Raw genomic sequence first — 12,785 nt, 5'->3', positions numbered from 1 at the left:
CACCTTTGATTAGCGTGTTGAAAAAGGCCAACATTTTTCTATTTCACAGCATTCACAGCTATATTACATAACTGTTTTCATCCGATGAAAGGCATTGGTGAGATTTTCTCCCAAGCGGCCACACAACACCGTATTATATACTGTTTTCACTTGTGGCAGAATAAATAAAAACAGAACTTCTCTCACTGGAGCTTGAGAGTGCAGTGGATTTGTATCGTATTAAAAATGTAGGCGCCCACAAAGGCACACAAGAGCATTTGTCGCATAAACATAGATTTTACGTCTTTTCCATCCTGTTTGGTCATCTGTCCCGGAGTAACCCGAGTCGGTCGTCTCATGGCCTCATAAAACAGGAAGCTTTGCCTCTCGTCCTTCACAAGGAGGGGAGGAGGCACCACGAGGAAGGGAGAGGCCGACTCCCGAGGAAGTCATGCAAACATGAGGGAGCAACAGAGCAAGCCGCGTCTGTTTGACCAGCTGATCATTCCTTTAGAGGAGGGAAGGCAGGGAGGGGAGGAGTGATCACTGATGCTCCACTAATCTGCATCACAGAGCAAAAAGCGGACGACCGAAACAGCAGCTGCAGTGGGGAAAGGAGGACACCCTTTCCCTGCACGGGATGGGAAGACCGGAGAGGAATTGACACATTTGGAGGGGCGAAAGCATCAACGACAGTTTATTTTTAGAAGCCGCCTTGTTCGAAAGCGGAAGAAAGACTTAAAACCAAACGAGAAGGAAGAGGAACCTCAGAGGCAGTCGCAGCAGCAGATTGTTTTTGGGTTGTTTTTTTTAACTCGCAACCTTGTGCAGCGATGTCCTGGTTGTCTCCGGTGCAGTGGGCCAAATGGACTTGGTCAGCGGTGACGGGGGGCTCAGGAGATGACGGGCACAATGATGACAAGTAAGAGACTCATACTTGCAGTTGGGATGACACAAAGTAAAAATAAAGGCGGGTGGGCTACAGGTCCGCCTGCTGGGGAAGGACGTCTCATTTGGACTTTGTGTTAACGTGATGCCTTAGTCTGCTTGACAGGTGGATGCACATACAAAAGCACTCCCACGCGGATGCTGACGGTTAAAAGCAGATTATTTGCAACCCAAGATTTTACTTTAGAATCATGATTATCTTAATTTGTAAATTGCTGTTTTATCATACTCAACTTTACGTGTGGTAACTAATTTTAAATTAAAGTGGATGTGACAGACTCTGTTATTAAGTGTATAAAGGGAGAGCTGTGCAGTCTCTCTTTGATTGCAGAAAGTTGGGGGATGGTTGAGGGAGAACCGCAATTTTCCAATCCTTTAGTCCCCCTCAATCCACTTCTAGTTTCTAAGTAACCATCCAAGATCGCAACCATTGGGGCCATCACTGGGATAGGCTCCAATTTGTGTGTGTGTGTGTGTGTGCGTGTGTGTGTGTGTGTGTGTGTCAGAGAGGGGTGGGGGACAGGGATGTGTGCGTGTGAGAGAGCGAGAGAGAGAAAATGTGTTTGTGTATATTGGATGTGAGGCTGGTGTACGTATATTAAAGTTAGCTGTCGAAGGTGCAAGTTTGTATCAAGAGTGTGGTTGGGTTTGGCTGTGGCAGCTCTGCTTCGAGAACTGTTTTTCATTAGTGTGTGGGTGTTTTGATGTATTTTCATGCGTGGGCACAATTGCGTTTTCCCACATCGACTCTCAACTCTTTCACTCCCTTCCTTTCTACACCCACCACTGTTGAGACAGCCAAAAGACAGGAAGTGTTTTTTTTGTGTGTGTGTGTGTGTGTGTGTGTGTGTGAATATCCTTATTGAGGGGTAAAGGATGGACCCTTGGCTCTATTTCCTTACCCCCCACTCCCTCTGACTTCCCTTGAAATTAAATCGACTTATTTTGAATTCCCCTTTCTATTGTTTTTTTTTTTGTTATTCCAAGAAAACCTTGAAAGCCACGGCCCAACACTCTCTTAATCAAGAAAGTGTACTGAATGTCTTTTTCGGCTATAACCTTCAGATTTATTTATTTTTTTTTGGGGGGGGGAGTTTTGTTGAGTTACAAAAGGTCAACAGAAGGAAAGATACTAGCATCAAAAACTTAGGTTCTACATTTACTGTATGTTCCTTACATCTTACGAATGTTTCAGAGGTGACTTTCCCGGCCTGCTTGATACATGTGCAACCATTTTTGGTGGCAAGAAATATTGTCAGAATGTCATTATCTATGGCCTACGGCTTCTGCACAGTTCTGTTATGAATGATCGATTTGTTCCTTTCTATATCACACGACCAACATGCCACAGCAAATAAAAGGTCATTTCTCTTTATAGTTCAGACTCTGAAGGGACCTACGAGACCCCAGAGGCAGAGTCTCCAGGTGTTGTGAAACTGCTGAGTCAGCTGGACAACTCCGCGCATACAGGTAATTATTCCGCTTCTCTTAACACACATTCTTGTGAAACTTATCTCTGTATTTTATCTACATTGTTATTATTCAGCCAAATGGAACATTTGTTTTTATTGTTGCTTTCCCCACAAAGTGCTTTGAAAACGCAACTCAATCTGATGGCTATTTACACAACATCTAATGAATAAACCATTTGATTATTTAAAAGTACCGTATTACATCACTTCTCAGTGTGACTTCATTTGAATTCTTCCACTTTTTTTTACTTTAACTTAGAGAGTACCGTTAATCTATTAAAAGAAAGATGTTTATTATGGTGAAACCATTATATGTACCAAATACGTTTTTAAAATATTGAAAAATATTTGATCTTTTTGAAAAAAAAAATAAATAAAAATTAAATACCTGCTTCTATAGACCTACCCAGTAAATACTGACCAACCTACTGGTACCCACCTACAAGAGAGGGTACATGGCTACATGCTGTACTGCCCGGAAGCCAATCGTAGAGCACGTTTCGAGAAACGACAACAACCAACAGCCAAACATTTACACTCACAGTCACACCGCTTTGCCGTCACGGCTTCCCTCAGAGGGCCGTTATGACGGTGAAAACAAACAATTAGTTACCGGTAATTGTCTTACATAATAAACAACATAGGGGTGGATTACTAGTTTTGAAATCAGAGTCAACGATTGTTCAAGTTACTGTAAAAAGCGTCGCAAAAAATTCTTGCAAAACCTCAACGTTATTTTTGAATACTCATGTCAAGGGTCATGGAAGTTGACCCACTTGATTTGCTTTTGCGGGCCGCATAAAATGATGTGGTAGGCCGGATCTCTCCCCCGTGCCTCGGGTTTAATATCTGTTTTTGAGAGTCTTAAGTGAAGCCAGCATGCATGTTTTTGGAACGTGGGTGGAAGCTAAAGTACCGGATAGAAGGACCTGAGCTGATCAAAAATCACTTGGCTGTGTGGCACACATGCTAACCACTATTTCACTGTGGCGCCATAATTGTTAGCTTACTTAACCATATACTGTATATTTTTGTTCCTAGAATGTTCGACGCTGAATACGTCATCACTGCATTTTAAATATCAGTGTAACAGCTTTACAGATGCCATGTCAGATCTGCGATCCGTTTTGAAGTGGTACCAGTCCTAGTAAACAATTTCATGAAGGGGATAAAATTAGGCACCATATACTGTATATTTTTGTTCCTAGAATGTTCGACGCTGAATACGTCATCACTGCATTTTAAATATCAGTGTAACAGCTTTACAGATGCCATGTCAGATCTGCGATCCGTTTTGAAGTGGTACCAGTCCTAGTAAACAATTTCATGAAGGGGATAAAATTAGGCATTGATTCAACATATGCTAATAAAGTGGGTGACGCACCCGCCGAATGATTCGGGCATGGCGCCGACCTGAGCATTGGCCATTATTTGAATTGATACAGTATCTTTGATTAGGAAGCTGTACCTAATGAGGTGTATGATGAGTGTTCGTATTTAACTCTCTTCAGTGTAAAAAGACAATTCCACTATTGAAAGACTAGAATGACAAAGGAAATACTGTTCAGATAAATTATAGTCGGCTTTTCAATATATTTGTAGAAACTGACCACACTTATCAGGTCATAAAATCAATCTGTCAAGTCTGACCGAACAAACAGCCCGCTTTTCTGTCACATGCACTTCAAAATGCACTACACTGATGAACAAGGTTGTCTTTATTAAGAAATACGTGCGTACTATAATTATTACTCTGATGCCTCCGAGGGTACATGTGATTGTTTTTATTGATATGGAAACATTCTGTTCTTATTTCGCACTGCCTTGTTTTCTTGTCTCCTTCTTCAATTATCTAAGAAAAGGCAATAAAAGCCTGTTGTTGACGTTGCTCGGCCACATGGTGCCGTGAACTCTGTCTGACTAGGTGGGGCTCCTCACAACAGCTGTTCCCTCTCAAAAGGGCGCGAGTGCCTGAGAGAGCGCCGATTCTGGGCTGCACATAAAGTCGCATATTAAGGAACCTTCTACTGTAAGATGCTGAATGTTACTCACTCAGGCTGAGTGTGACAGATTGTTCTTTTATTCTCATACAAAGTGTATGCTCTTCACGTTCTGTCTGTGTGTGTGAAGGGGAGTATTTTTACCATAGTTTCTGTGCTCCGCAAATGAGAAGTATGACTCAAGTGAGGTCGGTCTGCTGTGGTCGTTAGCTTGCCGTTAACAGGATGTGAGGGTTATATGCGAGGAAGCCTGCAGCCATTTTAAGTGTTCTAACAGGAGAAGGGAGCGTCACCACTTACGGGTCAAATGCCAGGATGACAAATAAAAGCATTATATAACCAAGGACAAGTGGACAATTATGTGGTTTGCACATCAATGACCATAATGTTCGGAACATCTGCCTAAATCCTATTCAAAAGCTTTTCAAAAATAATAATGCTTAGTTTTTCAGCATTATTGATTGAGAGTCAGAGAAGTAGTGATAAAACATAATGTTGTAAATATCTGCCACTGTGATGCAGTGCAGCGATGAAGTGGACAGTGGGTGTAAAACATGTTACATAAGAACTGTTTTTCTCTCTTTGCTGTAGACCAAGTTGTCGACGAGAATTCTATTCAGGATGAGGTTGACGCCCTCAACAACCTGACTGGCTCATCCCCCAACAACAACAGCCTTGGCCTGAACCAGAACCTCAATCTGACTTTAACACCCAAGACCTCATGCCATCCAGACACCGCATCACCAGCGCAGCGACCTCCATCTCTACCGGTCCACTCCCCGCTGAACACACCGGATCCTTCGGAGGTGGATGATGAGGCGCCCGTGATCTCTAACCTGAGCCCCGACTCAAACCTGGCCCCCAGCCATGACCTCTCCGTGCATCACGACTTGCTCAATGGCAATGTGAACTTCGATTGTGCAAAACCTGCCTGCTACCAGGAGGGAAGCATTATTACGTGAGTAAAATAGAAATGTTCCCATTGTACCAACTTCCAGTTACTGTCGAGTCCTCCAGCTGGACTGTGACTCACATTTTCAAGTTGAACAAACACAGCTTTGTCTCTAATGGCTGAAGGGAACACGCAAGAATGCACGTTATTGTGTGCAGTGAACCTGAGCTCATCAAAGTGTGTGTTTGCTTTTTGTGTACCTCTGAACGCGTGTCAGTTCCAGCAGCTCATACACTTGCACCATCAAACAAGAATTAGAACAACATCCATCCAGCTCCCCCGAGTTTGGACACCCATGAACTAGAGCAGGGGTCAGCAAACCAAAATGTTGAAAGAGCCATATTGGACCGAAAAAACGAAGAACAAATGTGTCTGGAGCCGCAACAAATTAAAAGCCTTAGAAAGAAGGCAACACACGCTGTATGTAGCTATATTAGCTAAGTTGGCTACAAATACACAATGAGCCTAGCTGACGTGTACCGTTTTAAAATGCTTCTCTCGGACCTTCAGATTGTCATTCTTTGCCAGTTCCCTCGATGAATTGGACATGAAATGCCGTTTCTTCTTACAACAGCCACCTGCCGGGCATCCCGCCCTGCTAATAGAAACGTGTGTTGCAAGCTATGACGCAAATCTTCGTTGACAGAAATGTTGAAATGTAATATTTATTCGACACATTTTTACAGCATTGGAAAATGTTAAGAATGTTTATCCTCCTACAGAGACCATATTCAAACAAAAAATATATTTTCACTCCCCCATCTTTTTCCATTTTCAAACATTTTTAAAAAGCTCCAGGGAACCACCAGGGGGTGCTAAAGCGCCACATGCTGCTCCGGAGCCACGGGTTGCCGACCCCTGAACTACAGGGAATAAAACTGCACCTTCCGTGTGCCTTGTGTCAAGAGTGCTGACATGTATATTGTAATTAGACGATAACATTTAAATTTTCCATCCATCCATTTTCCAAACCGCTTATCCATAAGTGGGAAGCTAAAAACTGTAAAAGGTCATTTCTCAGGGTGACGTGCACATGAGAGATACTCAGATGAGCAATTAACATGCGCAGGTGTTTGTAATTGGATGAGTGGATGTTCTCTTTTGCTTGTTGTTGACTCCAGAGGACAGCGTGACAAAATAAGTAGCTCTTGGTCTCGACTTAATTATCAGCGTCTCCAGCCTGCATTTTGTTCAGTTCCTCTTTTTTGATTTGTGACTCATGGCTTGATCATCACATTATCTGATCATGCAAAGTGAGGAATTCCCACCAGCAGGCCCTGTTCCATATTTGTACATTTATTTGGGGGCGTGGAGAGAGAGCCTAGTACTTGAACATGTGCGGTCAATTTGACATTGATTGACATTTATGAAAGGAATGTGGTTGATTTCCTGCGTAACGCACAGATTCAAAAAAATTGATTTTTTTTGTGTGCAGTCTTGACATATGTATACATAGGCCCCTTGTGTCCATCCCAACTTTATTTGGGCAAACAGCAAACTCACATGCATTATTGAGAGAGAGGATCCACACTCAGTCATACCATCACTGAGTGGGAACTGAATGTAGGCTGCCCACATGCAAGTCAGGCAAGTAAACCTCTTTGCTGTCAGTGACTACTTTAATACAGTTGTTGAATTTTGAAAATATTCTGCTTTCATGGCGGCAGGGAATTTTAAAAACATCCGTCACTGCAATGCATTACATTTGTAAAGTACAGCCACAACAACAAAATTGTAACTATATGGAGATTGGGCATTATCTATGTGAAAGCAGAACTTTTGATTGTGTGGGTGTAGGTAATTAAGTGTCCTGCAAGTTTATCGAGTGTTAAGGGGCAACTGCTTATTTGGTGTGGCAAAATTCTTCACAATGCTCCAAATGCCTTCCCGCAGGATTGAATCTGATTCCAAAAGACTGAAGATGATTATAACGAGTGACACATTAAATGTTTTATAAAATATTATATTATAATTGAGAGGGCTTTGTATTTATTGTAAATAATTACTGTCGATTTATACGTTAATCCTATGGTGGCGTTTCAGTGGCCTTGACACGTCTTTCGTGCTTGGCTGTTAACGTGTAGAATGTAAATTTTCTCCCTCTTGTGGTTTGATTGTGTTGTGCCTATTTTAAACAAAAACGAAATTGGCCTCCCCATCAGACAAATCACTATTTGAAGTGGTGTCACAATTCTGCGTATGTATGTTCGTGAAAGGCACGATGCAGAAATAGGATAGAAAAGTCAAGTTCACATTTACACTACATAATCCCACCACAAGAGGGAGCCACTCAACAGGTTGAGTCAATTTAATCTAAATTTATTTTACAGAGCATTTTTAAAACCACTTTTATGAATATTATCATTTCTGGCGTTTAGAAAGCCATGTCTAAACTCAGGTAAAATGTATTTCTAAAATGTTGCAATTAATATTTGTCCCATAATATTAAAATAACTACAGTAGTTATGAAGCGCCAGCACGCCCGCGATCACAGTGAGGATAAGCGTTTCAGAAAATGGATGGACGGATGGATAGTTTTATTAAAAATATTGCAGGCAATGGGAATCTTGCCGGCCTAAAATTCACAAATGAAAATTTCTTATATCTTGAAGAGATTAAGAATGTGTTCACTTTGATTAAAATTTTTCTTTTTATCCATTTATTAAACTTATGCGTTTATAATGGCTTGTCATTCCATCAAACGATCAGGGTTTTTCACTCGAGCACATAGCATGTGAGAAATTGCCATTTCCTGTCATCTTTTATGTCCAAGGTAATGTTCTTTTTTTCAAATTCACTTTGCTTTTGTCAATGTTAACGTTCAGCAACTCGAGTAAAGTAAAGCCGGAGCAGCCGATGCAGAAGGAGCTCAGTGGGCAGGTGAGCATGGCTGTGCTTCGTCGCAACATCACAAGGTTGTATTCATTTTGCATTACTGATCGTGTTTGGTCTTGATAAAGGATGATCATGGCGACCATGCTACTGATGAGGAAAAGTTGGCCAGCAGCACATGTGTCAAAGACAAGGACCAAAGCGGTGAGCAAATGAATCAATTCATTATCACTTAACAGCATTCATTTGTTCTTCCATTTTCAGTTCCTTTCGGCAAAATGACCATTTGTCCAAATACTTTTGTCTGGTATATAACTCCCATTATTCCTCCCATAGCAGTCGGCTGTTGTCCTCGGATCAGATCGCTTTTAAAGTTTAGTCGACATGCTTCAGCTCCCCCACATGTCCCGGGGGCAAACAATCTGTCGATCATTCCAGTGAGAAGGTCATTAGTCCTTACTGTTACACATACAGCCAACATAAATGATTAACCGGAGCTACTTCGTTGTGCTGCAGGAATACACTGTGAGTCATGTGCGCTGTGACTGTACCGTGCAGTCAGCGCTTATCTGCTTGAGAAGACAAACAAGACGTGTCTTGCCATGTAAACATACTTTCTCAGAAGATAAAGCGGAAAAAGAAGCCTTTGTTTGGACTCGTAAAAAACCCCCACTTTTCAAGAAACCTGAATACACAGTAGATTACATGAGATCTGCATACATCTTTTAAACCTATTACCGTATTTTTCGGAATATAATTCGCTTCAGCGCATAAGTGATATTTTTGGGGGAAATTAATTTTTCAAAAACCAAGACCAAGGATAGTAGAGCTCGGACCTGCACCTAAAACCCCCGTTCCCAAATCGTGGGTGTATTCGGAAATATGCTCTGAGCGCGTACCGCTTCACACCGACCGTTTGGAACCTCAGAGTCTTGTTCAAATGTGCCATTCAGTTATTCAGAGTGACCCCAAAGAGGAGTGCCAGAGCCCAGTGCCCCAGGTGGTACTGACAGGAACAGTTCAAGCACTATCTGCTAATTTGTTTGTAACATAGGCTGTTGTCAAAAATGAATGGGAGGGGAGCGCACTCTTCATCTCCGAACACAAACAATCTGAGTGGTATTAGGGCGTCAGTGTCAATTTTCAATTGTACCCCACGTTGACAGCAGTGAACAAGTTCCAGTTGGGTTTGAAACTTCGCTTCTAACTATGGAAACATTTTTCTTTTTAATTTAATATGGGATAATATAACTAGAATCCCTCGACCCGTTGAATGGAAAAAAAAAAAAGACTTGTCCGAAAAACACAGTAGGTCAGGGAAATGCTGTCCACAGCTTGCAATAGATCCACATTCACTTCTATTTTATTCAAGGACATATTACTGCAAAGCTCTAGTGTTTGTACCCAATGTGAAATGATCTCTTTCAGCCCAAATTTGCCATGTGTCTTCCACACCAGAAGAACCAGACAGCTGCACACCGGTGAGAACTGCACCTATTGGATTTATTTGATTGATTTTCTGGATTCATTAAAAAGTCACATCACGTTTGCACTAAAGATAATCTTGGTGGTCTCAAATGCAAGTAGTGAAGCTATAGCAACAATACACTTCACAAAGATGGGCGCATTTCCACTTGTCACCACAGGATAATAACCTATGTGTCTCATGGTAGGAAATCTGAGTTCCTCTGATCAGGTGACAAATGGATTATGATTATCACCCGGGTGATTAGAAAGGGCCTTTTTTAATCCCAAGCAAGGGCAGAGGCTGCAAGGTGGGGGGAGGGGGGGAGCCAAGGGCTGAGAGGTGAGCAAGGTGTGTAGGGTAGAAAGGTTTGAGAGACAAGTTTGGTTTACAGTAAATATTAATTTCTTCAAGGAATTAAAATCCTTTTTTTGTTGTCTGATTTAGCCAAATAGTGGATCTTGAAACCAGTGTACTTTCTCTGTTCATGATAAAAAATGAGGTCCCACACTATGTTTAGATACCGTTTGTGTGCATATACTGAATGAAGCAACTGTTTGGTTTTCCCTCTTCCCCCAGCACAATGAAGACCCGAGTAAGTGGAAGAACAAATCAGGAGGAAGTAGCATGCAGAAAACGGGAAACGAGGTGCTGGACTCCATCTGCATCAGCGAGGAGGAGAAAAATGCCGTTCTAACCCTGATCAGAGAGGAGGTAGCTTTTATCAGCTTGTGTGCATGTTCTGTTCCTGATCACACCCAATGAGTTTTATTTTTTTTTTAAGATAATTACTAAAGAGGCGGAAGTCAACGACTGGAAGAGGAAGTATGAAAACAGCAGACAGGAAGTCAGTGAGATGAGGTGAGGAAGACACAAGACACAGACACAGACGGACAGACAGACCGGCAATCAAAATGTTTTGTGCTTTTACAGAAAAATTGTTGCAGAGTATGAGAAGACAATTGCTCAGATGATTGGTGAGTTAGTCCAAACTATTTAGACAAGAAAGCATTCAAAAGTAAAACTGGAACAAACCATTGCATTTTGTGATTTGCCTGCAGGAATAATGTGCTTGCTTGTTCATTGTTTCTTAGTAACATTTTCTCGAATCATTGATTTTGATCATTTCCTTCCCTCAGAGGATGAGCAGAGAAACAGCCTGAGCTCCCAGAAGGCTTTGCATGCTGTAACCATGGAGAAAGAGGCGGCGTTGACAGACCTCAACTCAACAGAACGCTCTTTGTCTGATATTTTTCGGCGCTATGAGAACATGAAGAGCACCCTTGAAGGCTTTAAGAAAGTAAATTGTCATTTTTGTCCATTTTCATACCTCACACAAGATATCATTTGACTGTAGTTGATTTTGCTATGAGGTGACAGTGTGCTACTGTGCTTCCCAGAGAGTAGTTTAGGGAGCAGTAGGACTTCAATTCCATGCTCAGGGAGGTCAGTAGTGAGGACCTAGTCGAAGCACAGATGGAGTCCTCCCTGGAATTATAATCAGTGGTCATGTAAGGGGTCAAAACACAAAGGAAAGCCAAAGTAGTCTTGGCACAACCCGAGAGTTTAAAATACAATCTCTGCTTCACTGCCAGCTCCTGTTTGAAATAACCTTGGTGTGACATGGCTTTTGAAATACACCGATTTGTTTGCCTCCCGTCCATGATTCTAAACAAAAGGACTATGGTGACCCGAAGGGGTCAAAACCAGTATGAGTCAAAAGATGTGTGCCAGAAGCTGGCAGTCCATTTGGCAAGCAGGCAGAGCCATTTTTCTTCATGTCACGCCACAAATTTGTTTCCCAGGATTTTGGTTTCTCAACATGGAGCAATGAATCATTTCTTCCTTAAAGCGAAAAAGGAAAAAAAAAAAAAAACAACATACACTACTCAGGTTTCTTGGAGCAGAGGGCTCTGGTGCTCCACACAGCACAACGGAAAGAGATGGGAGAAATGCACGCAGTCAAATAATTCTGCAATTGTCGTGGGTCCTTCCTCTACAGAACGAAGAGGTGCTGAAAAAATGTGCTCAGGAGTATCTGGCCAGAGTCAAGCAGGAGGAGCAGAGGTACCAGACGCTTAAAGTCCACGCAGAGGAGAAGCTGGACAAGTAAGACCTGCCTGAAACAAAATGTGCCATTAACATTTGAGATGTTGCTGAAAAATGAATACGCCCCCCTTTGCACGGTCTCACCCCCCCCACTCAGGGCCAATGAAGAGATCGCACAGGTGCGCGCTAAGGCGGGTTCGGAAAGCTTGGCGCTGACTGCCAGCCTGAGGAAGGAGCAAATGAAGAACGAATCTCTGGAACAAGCCCTGCAGCAGAAGGCAAGCTGGCCCGAGCCGATAATGCCTCACTTTTTGCTTGTCAAATGAGCACGTTGTCATTCCGTTGGCTTTGTGCAACAGAATCAAGAGATTGAGGAGCTCACAAAGATCTGCGATGAGCTCATTGCCAAAATGGGAAAAATAGACTGAGACAAGCATCCTGTGGTTCGGTCATGACAACTGTGCATGCCTCCAGCCAACGAGATGTCCAAGCTCCTCCCCATCCCGTGCCAGCCTGCACCCGAAACTGCCTCCACACAGGTGTCTCCGACGGCTTCCTGTTTCTGAGCTCATGCCGCGAGGAACTTTTTTTTTTTCTTTTCACATGCAGTCGTCCATTTTTTATTGCATTTCGTGGACTCCTCGTGCTTTTTGGCCATTCCTGCCAGTGGATAACAACAATGACACGCTTGTGGTTCAATTTGAAATCCCCAACAGCTTAACGGCGTAAATGTCATGCAACTCCTACTGCAGGGTGATATTGTATTGAAGGCAGGCTGTGCTGTGGTCACTTTTGACTTGAAGCGTGCTCAGAGAAACGTGGACAAAGGTTGTTTTTTGTTAAAGCAACAATCTGAATAATTTATTCTTCTGAAAGACTCGTGGCATCAGATGGTTAGGAAGGCTGAACAATGACGAGAGAGATTGGCTCAAGGTGGATTATAGTTCAGGTGGACATTAGCATCTGAATGGCTTTGGACTGCTTTCCATCGCTTCAAATCTTCTACAACTTCACTACAGCATTGATATTGCACAGCATTTGATTAGAAAAATAAAAAAGCCGACGATCAATAATTTCCCTGTCGTTTT

General features: G+C 42.4%; 1 protein-coding gene and 1 long non-coding RNA gene across 4 annotated transcripts in view; one reads left to right on the top strand and one right to left on the bottom strand.

The window, feature by feature from the left end:
• LOC109514132 (uncharacterized) overlaps positions 1-6,765 on the bottom strand; it is a 12,653-nt gene extending 5,888 nt beyond the window's left edge. Inside the window, exon 1 of the long non-coding RNA XR_002167936.1 lies at positions 6,754-6,765. This is a non-coding gene — a long non-coding RNA (uncharacterized LOC109514132). The remainder of the gene's footprint in view (positions 1-6,753) is intronic.
• LOC109514118 (transforming acidic coiled-coil-containing protein 1-like) overlaps positions 1-12,785 on the top strand; it is a 17,181-nt gene extending 4,396 nt beyond the window's left edge. Inside the window, exons 1-13 of one of the 3 annotated variants that reach the window (XM_019866940.1) lie at positions 403-901; positions 2,306-2,397; positions 4,991-5,357; positions 8,177-8,231; positions 8,312-8,387; positions 9,642-9,664; positions 10,228-10,362; positions 10,433-10,509; positions 10,582-10,625; positions 10,788-10,948; positions 11,651-11,757; positions 11,855-11,975; positions 12,057-12,785. In XM_019866940.1, coding sequence (XP_019722499.1) covers positions 813-901; positions 2,306-2,397; positions 4,991-5,357; positions 8,177-8,231; positions 8,312-8,387; positions 9,642-9,664; positions 10,228-10,362; positions 10,433-10,509; positions 10,582-10,625; positions 10,788-10,948; positions 11,651-11,757; positions 11,855-11,975; positions 12,057-12,125 — 1,416 coding nt within the window. In that variant the 5' untranslated portion in view covers positions 403-812 and the 3' untranslated portion in view covers positions 12,126-12,785. Of the gene's footprint in view, positions 1-402; positions 902-2,305; positions 2,398-4,990; positions 5,358-8,176; positions 8,232-8,311; positions 8,388-9,611; positions 9,665-10,227; positions 10,363-10,432; positions 10,510-10,581; positions 10,626-10,787; positions 10,949-11,650; positions 11,758-11,854; positions 11,976-12,056 lie in introns of those variants that run through there. The other 2 variants (XM_019866939.1, XM_019866941.1) reach the window with 2 other exon arrangements.

This window comes from Hippocampus comes, unplaced genomic scaffold (assembly GCF_001891065.2).
Source record: "Hippocampus comes isolate QL1 unplaced genomic scaffold, H_comes_QL1_v1.1 scaffold322, whole genome shotgun sequence".
NCBI lineage: Eukaryota > Metazoa > Chordata > Actinopteri > Syngnathiformes > Syngnathidae > Hippocampus > Hippocampus comes.
This window is presented reverse-complemented; position numbering and strand designations above follow the sequence as displayed.